General features: G+C 33.7%; 1 protein-coding gene across 1 annotated transcript in view; it reads left to right on the forward strand.

The window, feature by feature from the left end:
- Positions 1-1,997: 1,997 nt before the first annotated feature.
- Positions 1,998-23,928, forward strand: part of LOC129217467 (peptidyl-prolyl cis-trans isomerase FKBP8-like) — a 66,746-nt gene continuing 44,815 nt past the window's right edge. The window contains exons 1-2 of the mRNA XM_054851770.1: positions 1,998-2,332; positions 20,058-20,202. Of these exons, the coding sequence (XP_054707745.1) occupies positions 2,186-2,332; positions 20,058-20,202 (292 nt within the window). The 5' untranslated portion in view covers positions 1,998-2,185. The remainder of the gene's footprint in view (positions 2,333-20,057; positions 20,203-23,928) is intronic.

Genomic DNA, 23,928 nt, shown 5'->3' on the forward strand with positions numbered 1-23,928 from the left:
GGTAAGCCGATGTCAAGTTGACCGATTTCCCATCGATGGTAGTGGAATCAGATCCCCTTTATGTCTCCTGAATGTACACCACACCTAATGAAATGAATGAAAGCCTAATTAATGAGAAACAAATAATTATGTCACACATAACAAAAATTATCACCTGCAATCTTAGTATTGAAAAAGTTCACTTTAACTCATTTGTTTTCTTTACCTACTTATTTTGGTTAGAAGAGCATTTTTCTCTAAAGTGAAATTTTTTTATCATTAATATTGTAATTCCTCTTTTGTACTCTTTTTGAACACTATCATGTACTAAAATCACAAATATGTAGGAAAGTTGGCTGCTAGTAAAACAAAATTATTCAAATTAAGAACTAATTGAAATTTTTAAAATGAAGACTAAATGAAGAAGCAAGGTTTAGAATTGGGTGCATAAGTTTACATTTGAAAGTTTCACTTTCAATAAATTAGGTTTTAACTAAAAGTTTTTTCAATTAAAAAAGTATTTCTTATCAGACTTATTGTTTTCGATATTTGTACACAAAATTTAATTAACTGAAAAAGTTGCCTTGAATACTTTCGGAAACAAGGGTTTTTGGACAGGAAGGTAAAAACCAGTTTTCACCATGGTATTTACCCTAGTGTCAAAAACCTTGCTTCACAGTAAGTTAGTAATCTTTTGCCAGTACATGGTGGTGACAAACTCTGAGAAAGAAAGTTTTGATAATTCCCTGATTGAGTTTCAAAAATATCCCTGATTTTACAATTGTGACTTTACACAGACAATTGCAGAACTGTTTCTGGATTACAAAGAACATCTTTCAGAATGCAAAAAGAAGCAGTAGTAATAGATTAAAAAAACCTTCAACTAAGGGCAACTAAATTTGAATGGTCTTATGTCTTTTTTCCATTAACTCCCTTCTTCACAATAAAGGGTCACTTTTATTGTAACCCAGAAATATATTAGCATTTTTTGCAGTTTTGTACTGCACTTTAATGATTGTCCATTAAGCAACTGAGTGGCAATCTTTCAACATTTGCTATTGGTTTATCATACAACTTACTATTTTTTGAACAATAGAATATATAAAGCAGACTGCAAAAATACAATGCTGTTCTCCGAATTTTCTTTTTCGTTTTAAGGGTTTTGTTTGGAAAAACGATACTGCTTTCATTTTGTTCATTGAAGGAAGTTACAATTAAGAAAATACCAAGATTAGTCGATTTAGCGATTGCAAATGCTATTCCCCCCTGATATTTGGAGAATTTTTTTAAATCCCTTTTTAATTCGTTGATTTTTTGCCGGAAATAAAAAAATTTCCTGATTTCCAGGTTGTGTTACCACTACCCTGTAGTAATATTAATATAATATCGTAGTAACTGTGCAAAGTTTTCATATGACATTTCTTCTTAAAAAGAGAAAAAAATATTATAAGTCAATAGTTTATCAGAAATATCATTTACGAAAGTGAAATAGAATGCGGTGACACATGACAAAATGTTATTACTGTCAAATGTACATTTAATCGGGTCAGGCAGCTAATCAAGTTACTTGTTGTTCCAAATAGAAAAAGTGCACATTATTCTTTTTGTGAAACATATTTGCTGTAGGCCACTTCCTTTCTCATATTCCAGGAGAAAAAGGTATAAATAGTATTGGAACATTTTTGAAAGGTCTCATAGTAACACAAAAATAAGAGTTATGTACCAGAACATTTTTGTAAAAAATTGATTTTTAAACGTAATAAGCTGCAAAAAACCTTCCACATAAGAAAAAAAAATGCTGGAAAAAAAGATTTTGTATAAATATTCCTAATTTGACATGATTGACAAAAATCTGTAAACACATAAGCTACACAAAAAGTTACAGTTGTAGTGAAAAGAATCTTGTGTGTCCTGTCTTAAAAGTTTATTACTCCAGCTCTTTAACCTCTTTATCTAAGCAAGCAGTAAAAAGGTGAAGTGAATTCAACTATCTTTAAAGATTTTTACTTTTCCTTCCCGTAGCAGAGTAAATATAACATGACAGCTACTGAAAATTCAGGGAGTTTTAACTCCAGTTTTTCTCATAGATAATGATGGACAATCTTCAAAATTACAATTGGAAAATTCAGACGAGAATCTGTCAGACAAATCTTTAAATTCTGTGCCTGTGCAAAATAGTAATTTAAATTTAATTGATAAATCACCTATGGAAGCATCTCGAAAACTTGATAATTTTGAAGAGGATACACATATAGAAAAACATGTTGAAAACAATTCCACGACAGGTATTGATACTGAAGTAAAAGAAGATGAATGGGTCGATGTTTTAGGAAGCGGAGAACTGATGAAGAAGGTAAATTATGATACAAGAATTATATGTATATAATTTTCATGAAACTGGCGGAAACTTTTTTTAAAAAGTGCTGTCTTTAACTTTTAATGTATCCTTATTTTTAATTATTAGGGCGCTTAGATGTTTCTTTTATTCACAAGTATATCTTACAATAATTTACCACTTTTTTAAATAAAAAATTATTTGTTTTTATAGTTCTTAAATCTGACCTACTTTTAAGAGGATCTAATTGTAAAAGCGTTTGATTGCTTAAAAGTTTGAATTTGTGCAGAAATATTAATATCTTTGTAAAGTTGTTAAAGTTAAAAACTTTTAAGTTTTTACATCTTTTTATTTATTTATTTCTAAAATTATTATTGCTTCATTATTATTAACTTTGGTTAGGCAATTGTTTTCACTTTTTGAGATCAATTTTATATTATCAACAGCTTATTGTAAACAAAACCACTTGGTCCCATTTTTCTCCGTTCATTTGTGTGCTAAATTTTTTCTTCATGTGATGATTATGTAATGTTATTGGTTTCAGAATCAGATTTCGATTGAAACCATTAGACTCTTCCCCTACTCTAGATTTTGGTGCAAAGAGCTGGGACCACTAAACAAGGGCGTACCCAGCTCAAAGTGGAAAGGGTGCAAGTGTATCATTTTCTGTGGGGTCAATTGCCCCCCCCCCCCCTTCTCCCAGATTTTCAAAATATATTATAATTATGCATATTTGTGCATGTATTTTCCATATACGGTCATTTCTAAATAACTCGAAGTCCTTAGGGCAGCGTTTCTTAAATTGTGTTCCACGGAATCAGAGGGTTCCACGGAACTCTTTCAGGGGTGCCGTGAGATTTTTATGTTTTCTTTTCACACCTTTCAAATTTGTCACTTATTAAATCGACAAAAATAACGCCTTTTCAAAAATACATTTACTGTCACTTTGCATCTAATCTAAGCATTATTAATTACCCATCGGGGATAGGGTCAGGTGGGGTGAAATGGGTCATGCTGTGTATTTTTATTAGTAAAAATTTTTGATGTGGCTGAATTTTCTCAAACTTTACACAAGTTATGAGGGGCTTTTTGGCTACAATTCTGATTATTAAAAAGTTTCTGTGTAAATTGCTGGGAGCACTTAGGGCAGTTCTCAAAAGGTGGGAACAAAAAAGTTAACTTTGAGCAATTTCAAAAATTTTCGAATTTGACATCAATTTTGATTTTATTCTATAGTATGCATACCTAGAACACAATACATGAACATGAAAAGACAGCAGGTATTTGTAAAAATTGTTAATTAGCAAATTAAATCAGCAATCTGTAGGTAACAGATTTTGGACATTGTTTTCCTGTAGGTAACGGATTTTGGACATCATCATAACGTAAGTTTCACCATTTTTGACAATTGTTAATCTGATTTTTAACTTTTCCAATGAAAATTTTATTTACTACTTTTTAAATTTTGCAATTTAATAATAAAGAGGATGTTAATGAAATACTTGAATGGCTATACATGCTGCTCCTTACATTTAATAAAGTTTTGGAATGATTTTGAAGAAATTGATGCAAAGTTAAAAAAAAGCTTCAAATTAAAAATAATACAATTGTAAAAAGTGACATCATTTTAATAATGAATATTTTTTCTAATGTCATAAGAATTAAAATGATGTCTAAAAAAAATATTGAAGAAAGAAATTCGTATTTCTATTTGGAGATCGTTAAATTATGTTTCCAAAAGAAAGAAGAGAAAAAGAATTCTAAAATAATAAAAGCGGAAAAAAAAAAAAAAAAAATTGCTAGCGCAGGTGATAAAGTCGCCAAAACTGGTACAGCTGACGATAAACTACATTTGTCAAATTGGAATTCCCCTCTGGTAACCTTTAGCTTATCGTATACTGTGTTGTCGCCAACGGAGGTTTGCTTGGCGATTTTAGCGCAAAATGGTTTTCGGTTCGATCATAAGCAGCCATGTTTCTACTGTAATTTATGTATTGTTCAATGTGTAACATATTAGTTATGCAGAATACCAATGGATTAAAGAAGATAACATTATAATAACGTTTTTTATTGAGGTTAGAAGACAGTAGATCATCAAAAATTATGAATAAATGGACAGAATTATCGGCGTCAAGATCGTAACGCCATTTGGACATCTCACATGTACGTTTAAAAAAAATTATTTTTCTTCTAAGATACTGCATAAAAGCTTATGAAAACACTTTTAAACAATTAAAAATTGATTCTGAAGCTCGATAAACACCTTTAAAATGAAAACATCATATACTTAGTTCTCAAAAAATAGCATTGTAAAGATCGTAAATTTTGGACATGCATCAAATTTCAAACTTACTATTTTCTAAAATCGTTTACAAAGTGAATAATCTGTCTTTACTTTTGTTATTTGTGTAAAATATTAACAAAAAATTATTCAGTGTAAGATTCATACCTTTAAATTTTTTTTGAAACGTATGGAAATAATTTAAAAAAATTTTTCTTTAATGGTACATTTGCTCAGTTAACGTTTTGGTATGTCCAAAATTGCGCCTTTTAGCAAAGAAAATATTTTTTTAAGGGCATTTAAAGAGCATTTTTTCCATAATTTATGTCAATTCTTGTCTCTATACAGTATTATAATTTAACTCAAATTTTTGAGTTAATTAAAATGAAAGTTATTTGGTGTTGAAGCTTCAAAGTTGAGGTCTGTGTTTGCTCCCACCTTTTGAGAACTGCCCTATACTGACATTTTGTTTCTGAAGTCACATGTGAATTTTTATGAAGCCTGACAAACTTCTTAAAATCTTGCTATACATTTTTTTTCTTTTGAAATTCTCAAGTGTTATCAGTTAGAACAGACTTTCATCTACAATTTGCAAAAAACTGGTAGGAAAAGTATCAATTCTTTCTTCTTTTGTTGCTATTTTCATGTGGTAGGGTGAAATGGGGCATAGTTAGGCTTAGCGAATTTTAATTCATAATGAGAGTAAATTGACTTTTAAAATCCATAAATAGGTCTTAAGGGTCATTCCGCAGTATTTGGCTTCAGAGCTTCAAAAAAATTTTTTCTACTTTTTCTGAAGTGTTATATATCATTTTAAAGCTTGAAATCTCCACATTCAAATTTTATTAAAATAATATCATTATTTTTACCCCTAAAAAAACTTACTGAGCTTTTATTATGGACTTGTTGAAAAGTCTGTTACGTACGGGACATTTTATTTTTAACCATAACTCAAAAAATATTTTATTTTAATTCAAAGTTCCTATAATTTATTTAAACCTCTATAGTAGTAGCATTAAATGAAGTAGTAAGAAACATATTTAAAGAATGTTTAGTTATAAATTTTCAATATTTTTTTTCTTTCTGTCCCGTACATAACAATTCTAAGCTTATTTTTAATCTTATTACCAATAATACTGATGACAACAAAACAGTTTTTTGTTTTCTCTTCAACTATTGAACCAACTTCTTAATTTATTCAATTAAAATGTTCTAACTGTTAATTTAGAACCAGGAGATAATAATTAAAAGTGTGTTACGTACGGGACAAATTTGTTACGTACGGGACAAAAAGCAGAATTTTAATTTCAAATTTGGATAAAATATAATTTTTAGATATATTTTGGAATATTACTTCATAGATGGCAGTACCAGCTATAACCAGTGTATAAATGAACACATGTGGTTAACTGTTAACTAGAGCTACCATTAGTTGTAATATAGAATGCTTGAAAAATTGGAAAAGAAACTTGGGAATCATAACTGATCAGTTATTTAACTTCAAAAAGTTATATATGTATGATTATTTACTACGCAATAGGTATTTAAATACATTTTGATTATATTTTTGATTTTAATATAAAGTATATTAGAATAATTATAATTTATAAAAGTTAATTATGGTATTACTTCAAAAGAGAGAGTTAGAAAACACAGACTGAAAAGTAAAAATGATGTAGATAACTGTTTGGCTGATAAAATCAAAGAAAGGGAAAGAATTAGAAGATACAGGGAGAAGAAAAAGTTCACTATGACTAAAAAAGAATTTTACCAACAAAGGAAATATGAAACTGAAAGAAAAAGAGCTCAGAAAAAAGAAATTGAAAGAAGCAAGAGATGTCAAACTATGACTGTACATGAAGAACAACCTTCAAATTCTATGATGATGACACCACAAGTTTTAGGTAAAGCTTTAAAGCGTGTCAAAAGTGTATTACCATCAACACCAACCAAACAAATACCAATTCTTAAAAATGTTATAAAAAATTGGTCACCAGAAAAAATTAAGGTACTTTCAAAGGAAATTAACATTAAATGTCTTGAGGGAGTTAATAAAGAGAAGGATGTTAGAAAAAAAAGGACAGATGCACTTACCGAAAACCAAAAACAGGAAGTGATAGATTTTTACAGACAAGATTCCATAAGTAGAATCTTGCCAGGAAAAAAATAATATGTTTCTGTAAAAGACCTTGTTTCAGGAAAAAGAACCAAGTATCAAAAACGAATATTAATAATGAAACTAAAGGAAGCACATCAACTGTTTAAAGAAGAAGCCAATTTATCCATAGGGTTTAGTACATTTGCGGAACTTCGTCCTGCTGAAGTATTTCTAGCATCCCAGAGAGATCACGAAGTTTGTATGTGCATGCAATATGAAAATGTTGAGATGCTCTTAGAAGGTCTCAATAAAATTGCCTCAATAAAATTACCAACTAATGCAGAAACTGCAGTGAAAGAAACAATATGCTACTTCAACTTAAATGACAGTAAATCATTAAATTGTTGCAGCAGAAATTGCAAAGAATGTGGTGTGGACTCTTGGACAAGCAAGACAATAAATTGTGATAACTGGGACGAAGAAATGGATATCCAATTTTATCAATGGAAGCGAATTGAAGGAAAAATGAAAAAAGAACTAGTTGTTTGTGACTTACTCCAGGCACAAGAAGCCTTTTAAAACCTTTTGCCATGCATGTTTATACCGCCCAAAAGCAGCTTACCAAATTCAAATGTATAAAAGAAAATCTTAAAGCTCAAAATATAATTATTCATGAAGACTTCGCTGAAAATTTTACTTTGAAGCAACAAGGAGAGATTATGGCAGCTCATTGGAACTCATCCCAAGTGACTATATTTACGTGTATTATATACTATAAAAACAGCGAGACTCTGGAGCTGGAACCTAAAAACTATGTTGTCTTTTTCTGATGACTTACACCACACTAAGGATGAAGTATTTGCTTTCAATTATACAATAATTGAAGATATCAAACGGACCCTGACAGTTAGTCATATTCATTTCTAGTCTGATGGCTGTGGGGCACAATTTAAAAACAGATATAATATGCAAAATTTAATGCTCCACATGCATTATTATGGTGTTTCAGCAGACTGGAACTTTTTTGGAACTGCACATGGAAAAGGTGCAGTGGATGGTTTAGAGGCAGTGGTAAAAAGGAACATTTGGCTCGGCATATTACGGAAGCAATATATAATAAATACAGCAATGGAATTTTTTGAAGCTGCCAAAAAGGAGACACCCCATATAAATATCAAATACATAAGTGAAGATGATATTCAAAGGTGCATTGTAAAGAATGGTTTTCGTGAAAAGTGGGAAATGGCCACCTAAACGGGAATTCACCGGATTCATTTCGCCCAACCAATTAGCTCAGACACTCTTGGCATTTGGATAAATTCTTCTTTTTCCCATAAAAAAAATCCTGATGAAGAAATCAAAATTTTGGTTCCGGTAGAATCTAGATCAGTTGCACAGAGCGTTTCTGTGTTAATTGAAAAGTCAGACTGGGTGTCAGTCTTATATGATGATAATTGGTGGCCAGGGGTGGTAGAAGATATAGACAACCAGTATTTGTATGTATCCTTCATGAAACCTGCGGGACACAACAAATTTTTCTGGCCGCAAGTTCCAGAAAAGGATAGAATCTTTAAAAAAAATATTTTGGCAAAACTTCGCAATGCACCTAGTTCAATTAATAGCCGCGGACATTTTTCATTACCATTCGAAGAGGTCAAAAAGATTGAACACATTATTAATTTCTTAGGACTAATATAAAAAAATGTTTCAGATCTGCAGTAATTTATACTGTAATTGTACTGGTTTGTTTCTTCTTTTTCAAATGTAGACCAGAATTTATTGATTTAAACAGAAAAACAATTAAAATATTCAAGAAAATTTTATTTATTTTTATTTGAACTAGTTAAATAATAAATTTATTAAGTTCACAAAATTTATGCTCATTTTAGATAAAAATTCTTCATAGAACTGAGATCTCAATTCATATGTCCCGTACGTAACAAACAGCTTTGTCCCATACATAACAAAAATAATTAGTTTTTATTAATTAATGAGATTTTTTCAGAAATAATTAAAGAGGTAATTGTTAGCAGGTATATTTCTGCTTTCACTCACTATATTTATTTGTAAAAATATTTGATAAATTCAGAGCAAAGTCCAATTGACTGAAAGTACTTAAAAAAAAAAATTGTGATGTCCCGTACGTAACAAAACTTGATTATTTTTTTAAAAAATAACAAATCAATAAAATAAAAAGATATTTTACAGACACCTAGTTGAAGTTGTATATAATGCTTAAAAAATAGTTACAAAGTACCTACTTTAATTGTTGTCAATGAAAAAACTACTATTATCTTAAACTTTTGCTGTGAAATGTCCCGTACGTAACATGTGAATACTGTGGAATGACCCTTAAACGGAAATTTAGAAGATTTTTAAATGTAACATATGTATAAAGTAAAGGTAACGTAAAATTAAGTATGTATTATTAATGTGTAGAATTCAAAAGCTAAACTTGCCATCCATATTTACAACCTATTACCTACCTACTCTTTCCTAATTCAAATTTTTTATTGATTCATGAAAATGCCTGGGGTGTATGTAAAAAAAGGGAAAAGAAATATTCAGACTCTGATTTAGAGGCTGCACTAATTGAAGTTGAAGGTGGTTTAGCAATTCCTGCAGCTGCAAGGAAATATATGCCAAGAAAAACGCCGAGGAGATGGGTCCCCGAAACACTAAGTCGAAAAGGGTGGTTGGACGTACAACGCTAAGTGAAGAAGAAGAAAAATGTAATGCTTCAGCTCTACAAAGTATGGTTTCCCATTTGATCGAAAGATACAATCATTGTTACTAAGGTTTTCATAAAGGCCAATTCTGAAAAATGCAACTGTGGCACTCTTGGCATAGAGTGGGCCAGGAGTTTCGAAAAAAGGTCGGCATGCCACTTATGTAAGAGGAAGCCAGAATTGCTCATGAAAGCAAGAGCCACTACATCTTCTAAGAAGCAGCAACCGAATGAAACGCAACTCTTGGATGAAGAAATGTCTGAGTTACTTATGCAAGAACTAACACCTGGGAAGTGGACGCTTGTCTAATACAAGAGCAAGAAATCATCAAAAGAATTTGTTGATCACTTGACAGAAGTCAATGACCAGGATTACAACAGCGTAAATTTTCTACAAAAAGCCAACTCAAGCAAATACTACATTTTTCCTGAGTAGAAAGATATAGACATTGTTTCTAGATGTCAAATTCTGAAGACATTGAACGAGCAGAATTTGATTGTTGTGGACATTATATTTTTCTGTTTTAGTTCAAAATATTTTGGTGTTGAATAAGTTAAAATAAATAAATGGTTCATGGGAAACAATTTCTTTCAGCTATTGTACGTGTTTTGGTAATAATTTCTTAGTTATTGTATGTTTCTATTGCTGTGACCCATTTCACCCCATTAAAACCCATTTCACCCCACCATGGGGTGAAATGGGTCAGATACTTTAATTGCAATTTTCAGATTGTCAATGACCACAAATTTCAATGAGAAGCAGCTTAAATTAAAGGGGAAGAATCAGATGTAAAGATGAAATTTTTAGAAAAGTACAAAAAAAAGTTTATAGGGTTGCAAATGGCATCATTTTAAAAAATAGACAAAATCCGCCCCATTTCACCCCACCTGACCCTAGCCACCAGGGACGGATCCAGACAGAAATTTCGGAGGGGGCCATTTGGAAAAATACGATGCTTCAGAAAAAATTTGAATTTTACAAATATCAATATAGCCCATCTTTAACTAGATCATTTTTTAAGAAATTTTTCACTAGGTGACGCAAATTTAACAAAAAGGCTGTATAAACTTCCCAATAATTTTCCTCTTTTCTTAACAAGCGTGTGTATATATCGTCGCCTCAAAGTGGTATTCCTGTAATCAGTGCTGTGTTCTGAGGCGACTGTATAGGACTTCTGATTTAAGAGGAAGCCGATATGAACCAATCGTAAGTATATAATATTATTTACGAAGTAAAGGGGGCCCGGGGGTTTCTCCCCGGAAAGCTTTTGAATTTGCAGTCTTTAAAATGCATTTTAGACGATCTTTGGTAATGCATTTTAACTCTTTCGCAGTATTAAGGGCTCGAGTGCGACCCCCCCCCCCCTGCCCATTATTCAAAATTGAAACCTTAAAAACGCAAACATTATTTCCAATAATGTTAAGAAGAGGGAGGTTCATGGTTTCTCCGGCGGATTTTTTTTTTGCCATTGTAGAGACAAAAACGCAGTTTAATACGATCTTTTCGTGATGATATGTGGAGGAGGAATTCGAGGGCTCACACAAATTTTTTTTTCTAATTTGGAGTTTTAAAGTTGCATTTTAATTATCTTTGGTAATGGTAGGGGAGGAGAGGTTTGGAACGTTCCCCCCGAAATTGTAGCTCTAAAAAGGCTGTTTTAGACAATTTTGGGTGGTGTTAAGGGGAGGAGAGATCAAAAAACCCATCCCAGTAAATTTTACTAATTTCTAGACTTAAACATGCATTCTAGACTACCTTAGGTAAGGTTAGGGGTTGAAGATATTCTGAGGTCCACTTCCAAAATTTTTTCAAAATTGAACTCTTTAAATTGCAAATGTAGGCAATCCATGATTCATGCTTCTATCGATATTTCATCTCTTAGTGAAATAATATGATCGAATTATTGTACTTTTTTGTATTTTTTTAAATTCGACATCAGCGGCTAATAAGGCTTACGAAAGTTGACCGTAGGCCTTATTATACTCCTTTTTTTTGTAACGTAGTTTTTCAGCTGTGAATCTTATTTTGAACCTTTCTCAACATGGTATGAGTGTTTATTAGTAATTGCGACTGTTTACGACTTGGTTCATTCTTATTTTAGTGCCTACATCACGATGCCCCCCAAACGAGCACTGTGGTCTGATAATGACTTAGTGTCGACTGTCCAAGCAGTAAGAAGAGGTATGCTGAGCTCACATAAAGCAGCTGTGAGGTATAACGTTCCCAGGAGAACCATTAGAAACCATCTCCAGTCCGGAAGTTTGAAAAAAACACTTGGTAGAAAATCTATTCTCAGTGATGACCAGGAAGCTCATCTTGTCATCAGAATTTTGAGGTTTGCTGAAGTAGGGTTGCCTGTGACACCACGTATTCTCCAACGCTTGGTTTATAAATTTTGTGAGCTTAATAACATAAAGCATAATTTTAATAAACTTGTTAAAGTTGCTGGTAAAGATTGGTTTAAAGCATTTATGAAAAGACACCCGGAAATATCTAGACGAAAAGCTCAATTTATGAACCTGGCCAGAGCTCAAAAGCTTAACAAATTTATCATTAATGATCACTTTAACAGACTGAATGAAATTTATGATAATCTGTACTTGAGAAGTCATCCTGAAAGAATATACAACATGGATGAGAAAGGCTGCCGTCTCACAATTCATCACCAGCAGACTGTTTTGGCAAAGAAGGGGACTAAAAGAGTGCATTTACAGTCTTTGGAATATGCCGAAAGTGTCACAATAGCTGGATGTGTAAATGCACTTGATACTGCTATACCACCAATGATAATATTTAAAAGCAAACGGTTGAATGCAGAATTATATGACAATTTGCCACCGAGTTCTTTGGTAGAAAAATCTACAAAGGGTTATATGACTAATGAACTTTTTACAGAATTTCTAAAGCACCTATCTAGATTTAAAAGTGCAGGAAAGTCCCTTTTAATATTTGATGGAGCGGCTTGTCACCTAGACTTAACAATCGTTGAAGTCGCCGATTCTCTCGATATATCATTATACTGTTTACCTTCGAACACCACTCATGAACTCCAACCCCTTGATAAAGCCGTCTATCGATCATTTGAACACCACTGGGATGCAGAAGTTTTATCATTTATGGAACAAAACCCAGACAAAAAGCTCACCAAGGCACGGTTTAATGTTATTCTTTCAAATGTCTGGTCTAAATGCATGACACATATTAACATTACAAGCGGTTTTAAAGCCACTGGTTTGTATCCATTGAATCCACATGCTATTTCAGAAACAGCTTTTGCTCCGTCTGTATTAACAGAAATTCCAGCTCCCGAAGCTGACAAATTTCAAAAAAAAAAATTCGCAACCTCGCACCTCCCTCACGCCAATAACCCTAAGGCCTTCCACATCAACAGCACAAGATTAAATAATTAATAGTACCCCAAACAAACCTCTTGGAACGACGTACGGAATGATTTACGGTTCTAGTTCGGACGATGAAGAGGACAATGTACCACTAGCTCAACTAAAAAAAAAACATTTCAGGAGCTTATGCGTATTTCAATGAAAAATACTGAAAAAACATCAATTTTAAGAAGAAAATCTATTAATTATCGAGGAATTAAAGTCACCAAAGAACTGTTTGAAGAATATAGAAAAGAGAAAAAGCAAAAAATGACGTCAACCCTCAAAGAAAGATGATAAAAAAAAAAAAGACGCTTGTTGGTACTGTACGCTTGTGAGGAGGATAAAATGATTGACATGAGGACCTGTTCAAAATGCAACAGGTGGTATCACGAGCAATGCGTCGGTTTGACAGCCAATGACGAAGATATTTTTGAGTGCCCTGATGGCTGTTAATTTTTTTTCTTGTTATTTTGAAGATTTTCAGCATGAGTAATGCTTAAGGATATTACAAATGATCTCAATTACCAATGTTAATAGCTTATTTTGATTATTTACGAGTGTTAAAATATTAGGCCTTATTACCCTATTGTAGTATAATAAGGCCTAATTGCAAGGTTTTTTAAATAATTAATTTTATGTTTGTTTTCGGCAAGAAAGACCGTTTTTTATTTTCGTGTAGTAATTAAATGGTACTTTAATTAAATTTGCTGATTCGGATCCTTTTCTTTCCATTTTATTCCAAATCTCCCTTAGGTAGGCCTTATTACCCGCACCTACCTTATATCAAAGTATTGGATACTTTCGAAAATATGATGATCTTTTCGAACCCTGGTTAGGGGCCTCCACTCCTTCGTTGCCCCGGGGCCCTCCACACTTCCGAATCCGGCCCTGAAAATGTAGGCCGATCTCGAAGATGTTGACGAAAATGAGAGTTGGGAGACCCTCCCCTGGAAACTTTTACAAGTTATTTTTTTTTAACGTGGCTTATAGACAATCTTTGGTAATATTAACAAGAGGAGTGGTTTGGAGGTTCCCACATTGAAAAGGGAATGAAGAATAATTACATTGCAGCATAGCACTGCATAAAGTCTGGTTAAATCTTGAATCTAACTTTGACTTAATGCACGATCATTAAATGTATAACTTTTTCTTGGACACTTACTAACACATATCCCTTTTCTTTCTTCCATGGGGGAAGTAAACACATCTAACAAGACGAGCCCATTATGCTAAATGAACCCAAATATTTGGTATTCACTTGATATCTTTGAAATTTCCGTAGGGTGGCCATGCCCTACCTCTGGCACTGTTTCCATTCTTGTTAGACTTCAGATGAATTACGATGAAATTTTTCTTGTTTTGTTTTTTTCAATTTAAGTGAGGAAAGGGGGTTTGAAAAACTATACTTGATACTTCCTCAGTGTGGTTTTATGGCTTCCCGACGTTGTTTTTATATCCTTGTTAGACTTCGAGGAATAAAAGGATTTTTTTATATTTAACTCTAAAAAAGGTTTTTAACTATTTTTAAACTTTATCAGGGTGGCCATGGCCCCCTTCTCGTTTTCCTTATTGTTAGACTTAGTATGTATTATAAGGGTTTTTTTTTTTGCATTTTTCCTCAAAAAGGGGATTTTAACTATTCTTGAAATTTTCTCAGAGGGGGCCATGGCCCCCTCCCTGGATCCGCCCATGCTAGCCACTATGGGAACAATTTTATTTCTCGCCTAAAATAATGCACATACAAAAATAGCATAAAATAGTGCCTTTAAGGTTTTAACTTCAGAATTTTTCAACATCAATTCCAAAATGCTTATTTTTCAGCTACTGTCTCCAAAGATATCATAAAATTGGATTTTAAAATATTCAATTTTGAAAAACTTGTGGAAGAAGCTATTGACTCCCTAATATCGCCAAAAATAGTTTAAAAGTGACTCCTTTTTGGGGGAGGGGAGATTTGGGTTGAACACACTTCGGGAAAGCACCCCAAATCTCTCTCTTACAACATTACCAAATATTGACATAAATTACGATTTTTGACATCAATTTTAAATATTTTGAGCTTGATATTAGCCACTCTCACAGTATCCATGGCAAGGCCGTGGTGGCCTGAGTGGTAAGGCATCGGACTTGTGACCGGAGGGTCCTAGATTCAATCCTCGCTGGTCTAAGATCCACCATCTTAATTAATGGTGACTGGGCGACGTTAAATATGCTTGTGGTCACAAAGTCCTCCAAGTGAAACAATACCTCTAGGGGTACAGGGATTGCTCGGTTATTGGTCTGGTTTAAAAAATCAGAGCTGTCTTCAGGGTTCCATCCAACTGGTTAAGCCCTAAGTAGTGGCAGGTATAGGGGACACTGGAGTGAAAAGTATCTATGGCAGAAGTTGAAAGGACAATTTAAGCATTTAACGAGTGATGACCGATTTAAGGAGGAGTACTGGTCACAATAATCAAAATAGTTTAGTTCTGTCTAAGACCCCTATATCCTATACAATGACTTTAATTCTGTCTGCTCTGATTTGGAAATAAATCAAAAAAATGTTGAAAGATAAGAGATATTTTAAATTTTTAATTTAAGGTTTAAAAACTTTTTCTACGTAAATGTAAATGAATTATTAACACTTTTGTAGGTAAAGCACATCAGTATTTCTTTTCCTAATTAAGAAGTTATTTTAATCATCTTGACTCATGCATAAATTCTGAGGTAATTTATCTCTTTTAAAATTTCTGAGTATTTCTCAGAATCACAAATAGGAGTGTACTGGTATTTTACAAAAAGAAATAATGAAATAATTATTAATAATCGGCAATAATTTCAATGATCTATAATTATGTGTATTTAATTAGTGATTTAATGACAATTAGTTAATGTGATAGTCTCTTTGAGGAAAGAAGCTGGGCATTCTCCAAAACAGAATACTGGCTACACCACTGCAAACTATTGAAACACCAGGGGTTCCACGAAAAAAATGAACACTAAAAAGGGTTTCACTAATCAAAGAAATTAAGAAACGCTGCCTTAGGGGAATAAAGCCAAAAACCTTTAAATTATGAATGAATCCCACAGTGTTCTGAAGTGTTTTAGACCCAATGACAATTTAGAGATATGAGAATATTTGAGTTATATGGAGAGTTGACTAAAAGGCATTAAGTATGTATTCAGTAAGTTACCGCCCTAATAGCCAGAGCTAAGGCAGAAATACATGAAATACACCACCAGCTCAGTCAATTCCAGCCAAGGACTGCAGTTTCGTACCTATTAGCACTCATCAGCCTGGCATAGGAGTGACTGAGCTGGGGGTGGAAAAACCTCTTAAGGATCCTTAAGGGATTTTCCACCCCCAGCTTCCGGTTATCATAGGCTATAGCCTCCCGGACCACAATGTCTACTGTACGAGCAGTGTGTCATGCGATAGAATTGCTGAAGTGGTACCTTTCTCCAGGGCGCCTCCACATCCGTGCGCGGATACTATCAGACCCCAAAACAAATCAAGATTCATCACTGAGCACCACCTTTTGCCAATCAGTGACATCCGGCATCGCTCTGTCTTCGCACCATTGCAGACGGAGTTACCATGTTTTGGTGTTAAAGGAAGTACTCTGAAAGGACGCTTGGACTGCAGATTTCCTTCTGCAAAACGTTTAGAAATGTATCCGGAAGCAACTGCTACCCCCTACATCCAGGGCCGCCGATAGCTCAACCCAAGCGCCGGAACAAAATAGTGAGATGCGGGCCCCCCTCCAACCACCAAAAAAATACTGTTGACTGCTCTCACTTTTTAGTGTGCTTTCTACACCGCGACATCAGTTTCATAGTAATCTTAAGCGTCATACCATAAGTCAGTGTACAGTGGAAAAACGGGATCGTATTTAATAGTTTTTCTTTGTAAAAAGTATAAAAAAAGCTGGTTAAATATAGAAAAAAAAGCTAACCGTACTAATGTTAAACAAACATCTTGACCTCGACTTTTTTCCAAATTCTTTAAGTCATTCAATTTTTTTTCAAACATATATATAATAAGAGAGAGAGAGAGGGTCTACATTTTTGTTTGGAGGGGGGGGGCTGTCATTACTAGTATCGCACAATCAAATTTAGAGAATTGCGTTCAGCAGAAAAAGAGAAATAACCATATGAACCTACAGACATAAGTGTAACATTCGTGAAGGTCCTCCTCTCCCGCAAAATGTTTGAAACTATAGTTCTAAAATTGCAGTTTACATGGACGCTGGCAATGTTAGGAAGAAAAGTTCGAGCACTTTATGAAGGGTTAAAACTTGTCAACTTTGAAATTTCTTGAAATTGAAGTCCTAAAAATGAAGTTTTTGATAATTTTTAACGAGAGGAAAGGAGGGGGGGGGGGGAGACAGGAGTATCAGAGATGCTCTCTAATTTTTCCAAAATGGAAATGAATATCCTAAAATTGCTATGTTTGCTAACGCCTTTGTTAAAGTTTTGGAAACAGAAGAGGTTAGAGCAACCTTTGCCCGGAAAATTTTTTAATTGTTGGTCCTAAAAACACAGTTATAAGCCCTCTTTGTAAACATTAGGTTTTGATTTCAAGCTACATCTGCCAGGGGTTCAACCACCTGGCAGTAAACTGTTTTCGTAAGGTCCGCTGTGTCATTTGCGGGGGGGAACACTCTCGCGACAAATGCCCAGTCAAAATTAACAAGGAAAAGCCCAATTGTGTTAATTGTGGGGGTGATCACGTAGCCTCTTATAGGGGTTGCGTGGCCTTCCCCAAACCTAAAATCAACCTGGAAGGCAAGCGAGCCATTAAGCGCGAAAGCGGTGCTAGCCGCTGAGTAGGTCTCTCCTACTCTGAGGTTACTTCCAGAAATATCCCTGGGCACTCCACCCCTAACATTAAGGAGCCTAACTCCAGCAATGTAATTTCCGATTTCATGCAACTTTTTCCTGAAATCAATAAAATCTTCAATCTATTGAAAGTCTTTTCCAAGCTCAGGACGGCCCTCCCTCTTCTAAAAACTCAGGAAAACCTAATAGGCAAAATTTCAACTTTAGTCCAAATCTTTACTGATGAGGACTAAGTTTTTTTTTTTTCATTTTTATCCCCCTTTTTCATTTAATTTCTTTTTTGGACTCCAAATTTTTAGTCATGTTTGACCGCCAAGGAAAGCTTTTTACGTCATCGGCTTAACTTGCCGACCACTCAGCTATTTCCTCTCCGGAGGATTCATCTGACCAATGAGAGACTTGGGAGGTACGAGGCCCCGCCTCCAATACTCCCCAGGAACGTTTCTAGATTCTAGATTGCGTCTCATGATGGTAGAGGGAGTTGAATTTGGGACTCTCGTAGAAGTTTGTAGGGATGGAAGTCCCTGAACCAAAATGATTTTCTTAGAGGATGTTGTGGGATCAGGTGTAAGAAGGGGGGGGGGGGTTACAATCCTATAGCTTTTCTCTTGGATTCGCCACTGCGCTCAAGTATTGATACTACTCTAAAATGTTATTTTCCCCAAAGTTTTTGCTTTTCCAACACCAAAAACAAGTTCACTTAGCAGCATATACTCTGAAAAAAATTTCTTTTTCTTTTTGAGGAGGCCTCCTGGCCCCCTCTCAGGCCGGGCCCTGGGAATTTTGCCCTTGCTGCCTCCCCCCCTCTCAGCAGCCCTGCCTACGTCTACTGTATGGTGAAACGAGTCACTATGGGATCCACGAACACTTGCCACACTACCCTTCCATCCTCTCTCTGCATCTCTCTTCCCGGTCCCTCCAGACCCGGGTTTTTGCACGTGGGTACCATCTCAGAGTCCACTGCCTCCAGCAGCTTCTAACGGAGCACTCTGAACGGTTCACCTATGCAGTAACGAGGATCGGGTTCCAGCCTGCAATTCTCATGCCGATTACCAAACCTCCATCAAACTTGCTTAACTGTGAGAAACGCTTTCTAACTTGTCTACCTGGCATCCTTCTCTCATTAAAGTTCTCCGACAATCCGTATGTAATCGTAACATTTATAAATCTTAAATTATGCACTGGTTTTTTATAGAACTTTTTCCCCAATTTCACCAATACTGTGGGGTAAATGGTCATGCGCATTGACACCAAACTTGGATCATTTGCATATCAGATGTCATTCTTCTTATATGCAAAATTTCACAATTGTACCTTTCTTCTTTGTTGGTGTGCTATTTTCAATGTTCCTGAGTGTATACAACCCAAATTAGACTCATTTTATTTATTATTTTAGTAATTTCTTTATTTAGTAACATTATTTTAATTGCTCCTTCATGCCATGTAAAATTAACCAAAAAAATGTGGTTGACACTTAGGTTCTAATTTTTATAAAATTTTGTATCTTTGCTCTTTCTATGCATTTTAGAAAGCATACAAACAATTTTTGGAAAATCTCAATCGGTTTAGGTTTGACATCTTATTAAAGTTTTTATTGATTTTATAGTTTTCATGATCAACTAATTTCCCAAATTCAGTGCTCTTTAGTTAGTTATTTGGTTGAAAGCTGTGATGTTTCTGGAAATATCTCATTTTCACAGAAATAAATAGCAACAGTCCAGTTAAAAAAAAAAAAAAAAAAACTCGGATATGAACCATTTTGATTTTTGGCACCCAATTTGTGGAAAATATCATGTTTTTTCGCGTACAATGCTTGAAGTACTTGCAGAACAATTTCGGTCAAATGATTTTATGTTGCAGAACATTGTAAAGTATTCTGCTTTGGGGTCAGTTATTATCAAGATCATTGTGTGCCAAAATAAGCACGCTTAGCAAAGTTTATAACTACTGTTAATGTTTAAACACAAAGCAAGATTTCTTTACATGAGTATGTTTGAATAGAGCAACCGGTTAACCCTAGCTCACTGATGACTAACCAAAAGGGTTCTAATGTATTACCGGTTAGCTAATTGTATTTGAAAACATTCTATGGACACACACTGCACTAATCACTGACGTGAAACATCAAACGTTCAATGTCATATAATCAATCAAACGTCATGAAGCCCAGGTCAACCAGAAACTCTACTTGAACATGGCCTAGGTTAAAGACAGAGAGTACTTTTCCATCCATCATTTATTGGCAATAATTAGGGTATATGAATAATACTCCTTATGGGTTTTAGTTTAGGTAATGTCAGTGTAAGATTGCAGGCACTTTTGTGCTACATTTTGACTGCTGACATGGTAACTGAAAGTTACTTACAATATTAACTTTTATAACTAACCAGATTTTGTTTCAATGTAACAAGTGTTTACGACTTTTTTACAGGTGCTAAAGCCTGGATTGGGTTTTGAAACACGTCCCAATAAAGGAGATCAAGCTACAGTCAGTATTAGGTACTTCATAAATGATAAAGTGTTTGAAGAAAATGAAAACCTGAAATTTATCGTTGGGGATATGGATGTAATTCTAGGTATTTTTATGAATATTTTTATTGTAATTTTCAGGGTAGAGTAAATAATTAATCTAAGTTCTTGAAATTTTATCTAGCTCTTACCAGCTTTTTGTAAAGAATATTTTATTGTTTATTAAGTTCTTTTTTTTTCCTTAAATTAAATTTATGAAATGTAACTCATCATTTAACTTAAAATGTTAAATATCATTAATTAGGCTTAATGAGTGAATTTATTGATAGGTTCTTTTACTGACTGTTTGCCATTGACAATTAATGTTCAAATTTCAAGCTGAGATCAACTGCTTAATTGCTGGCATGAATCTGAATTCAATCTTACAGGGTTCGTACGGGTCATGGAAATCCTGGAAAGTCATGGAAAAAAAATAACAGAATTTCAGACCTGGAAAAGTCATGGAAAATTGAAATTTTCATTGAAAGTCATGGAAATTTATTTCAAGTCATGGAAAAATTTCCTGGATAAAGAGAAAGGAACAGTAGCTAAAGGAGCATTAGAAATCTTGAGTGATTTGACAGTATAGCACATAAAAGCTATTAAAGGTGGAAAATTGAATGATCCAAAAATCAAATCTGAATTTTGAAATCTCATTGCATCCACTTCTGTTGCAGCCGCTTTCCATTTTTTGCGATTTGATTTTACTTCCTGGACATCACTTATTTTGAATTTTCTGTTATTTTCAACACTTCTTATGTTTCATATTCTGTAGTAGCAAAATTTCATGTTCTTAGTTTTGCTACTCCCACTCAAAAAAAAAAAGCAATTCAATTGCATGCGAGTTTGATTCCATCACTCGTAAGGACTTTATTATTAAATTTATCAGAGTTTATCTTAATTTGTTGAATGTTTTAGAAAATAAAGATCTTAAGTCAGGAGATAGAATACAGAAAAAGAAGAATTCTGATGCTCTAAAACAGGAGTGCCAGACATAGGGCATGCAAAACTATTCCATGCGACCCACTGCTAAGTTCAATGTCCGGAATTAAACGTGTTCTGGAATTTCTGAACCTATTAATTTATATGCATTTGAAAATATTCAAATTTGTAAACAAAACAAATATACTTTTGAATCAGAAGATTGATTCATTACTGAATGGTTTTTTCAAACGAGCTGATGTGTGCATCACATGACTTCCTTTTACACCAATTTAATGCTATTTCCCTATTATTGCAATTTTAATGGGATTCTCTCTCTAACTCTTTAAATATCACTAGCAATGGCCACATTGAAAGCAGATTTAAAAAAAAAAAAAAAAAAATCGCCAAATTTTTCGCCAAGTTGGCGACAAAACTTGGCAACCAAAAGACTGGCGATATATCGCCAAGTGACCGCCAAATTATAACACCACTTGAGTTTGCATCGAAATTAACAATGATTTCCCCCCAAAAAGGTGCAAAAGACCCCTTTAGAAACACCCGAATGCAACCGAAATAGGAGGTGCACAACTAGACCCCACTACGAGTCTATGTACCAAATTTCAACTTTCTAGGACATACCATTTTTGAGTTATGCGAGATACATACGCACATACACACATACGCACATACATACAGACGTCACGAGAAAAGTCGTTGTAATTACCTCGGTGATGGTCAAAATGGATATTTCGCGTGTCTATACATTCTTAGGCACTTTTCCGCATGTGGTCGAATCGAAAAAAAAACTCAACATTCATTTGGGGGTGAGCAAAATGGAAATTAAGGGCGATTTTTGAGTGAAAATTTTTTCGCGAATACAATACTTCCTTTTTTGTAAAAGGAAGTAAAAAGATCTGGTTTAGAAAAACATAAAGAACTAAACTATGTGGCTTTAGTTTAAAGAACCAAAATACTGTCAAGTTACGTGGATTAAAGGCACTGTTGACACTAAAAGGTAACTTTTGAAGCAAATTTATTGAAACTTAGTGATGACTCATTCAACCTTTGTCACATTCAATATCATTCTGCCTGTTTTTAAAGAAATATCAGACATTTAAGCATCATCATATTCGCTTCACTGCATTTTTGCTTTACTTAAATTTATATGATGAAGACAAATAAGAATAGTTTAGTTTTTTTAAGTGTGCACTTATATTTTTTCCATTACGAGTAAGTGCTTCAATGAGGCTGAGGCATTCATATAGACGTTTTGCTAATGCTCATTTCCATATATTACCAAGTTTGAGATTAAATAGTGCTATTCTCTTTGTGTAACGAGATCATGAAAAGTTTCATTGAAGTCATGAAAAAATCTTGGAAAAGTCATGGAATTTTTTCATCCAAATAGAGTATGAACCCTGATCTTAGTACAGTTTTTCTCCAATGATAAATGATATATTTGACACTATTCTAAGGTCAACTGCTAAACATTTTCAACTCGACTAGTACATGGGAACATTTGTACTAAAAGTTGTTCTCTTACTCTATTTCAATATTTTACAACTATGTTTTTCCTTGATGAAAGTAGTATTTAATGTAGTACATATTTTGCAAAAAAAATATTTTCTGAAAGAAAGCATCATGCAATAAATAGCACATTCAGTAAAAAATGACTCTAAATATTTTAAATTTTCTGTTTAATTAGAGGCTGTGCTTAGTCATGGATAATGTTTTCACAATTTTAAAAGAAAGTAAACACAGTGAAATCCTCTTTCAAGAAATACCAATGCAGCAAAATGTCAATTTCTTGATCCTTATTCAATTTCCATTGCATTGCTTGAATTCCATTACAACAAACAAAATTTGGGGACCATTACAGTTTGTTGCAATGGGATTTTACTGTACTAAATTTTAATTATGGAGAGTATATTTTTTAAGCAGAACATACATTTGCAATTTATATACTAGAGCAGAGGTCTCCAAACTATTTGACCAAAGGTAGACCAGTCATTTTGAACTTTTCCAGGGGCAGCAAAGGGTGTACATTCAACGCAAATTTTATCAGAAAGCAACAAAAACAATTCCCTTTTATATGTAAAAACTTAGTGTTTTTATGACTTTGCTAGAATTTATAAACACATTTTAAGTTTCACTTCAATGCTTCAGTTCTCATCCGAAAAACTAACACTTGAAGCATAAAAATTTTCTCTATTTGCATCAGAACTACTATTCGGTAATCACTGGGTTAAGAGGGGAGTTAAGGAGGCAGAAAGTTCAGTTTTTAACAGGGAATGAATAATCAGAATTTGTTCAAACTGGAAGGATAGTTTCTTCATATTTTGAAGTAACTTTGTAGTTTTTTCGAAGAGTTAGAAGCTGATGTCCATGGATGGCTGCCATCAGGAATGCATGCCAACAACATGGTGTGTGTTCCTGAAGTCACAATTTTTATCTGTGATCATTACAATTCTTGTCTATTGTTAACAAAATATTTCCTTAGAATATGAACCTAATTCTGGTTAAAAAAATAAAACATTTCATGCTTTTGATGTGTTTGATCACAAAACTCACGTTTTTCTACCATTTTTGTTCATCTTTTTTGGATTTTTTTAAAAATGATAATAGCATCCCAGAATTAGGTTCATATAGAGTATAATTGAGTAAAGAATATTCACACAAAATGTAGGAATGATTGGCCAATAACATTTTGACCTAGAATGTACACCAGTTGAAAAAATGGTTATTTTGAGAAAAACACAATTGAAAAAAATTGCTGTGGACATTTTCCAATCTTCAGTTTTTTAAGTGTTCATAGCGTTGGAACAAAACAGAATTTTTAATTGATATTTTGGCAACATATTCTTGAACAG

The sequence above is a fragment of the Uloborus diversus genome, chromosome 2 (assembly GCF_026930045.1).
Source record: "Uloborus diversus isolate 005 chromosome 2, Udiv.v.3.1, whole genome shotgun sequence".
Lineage (NCBI taxonomy): Eukaryota > Metazoa > Arthropoda > Arachnida > Araneae > Uloboridae > Uloborus > Uloborus diversus.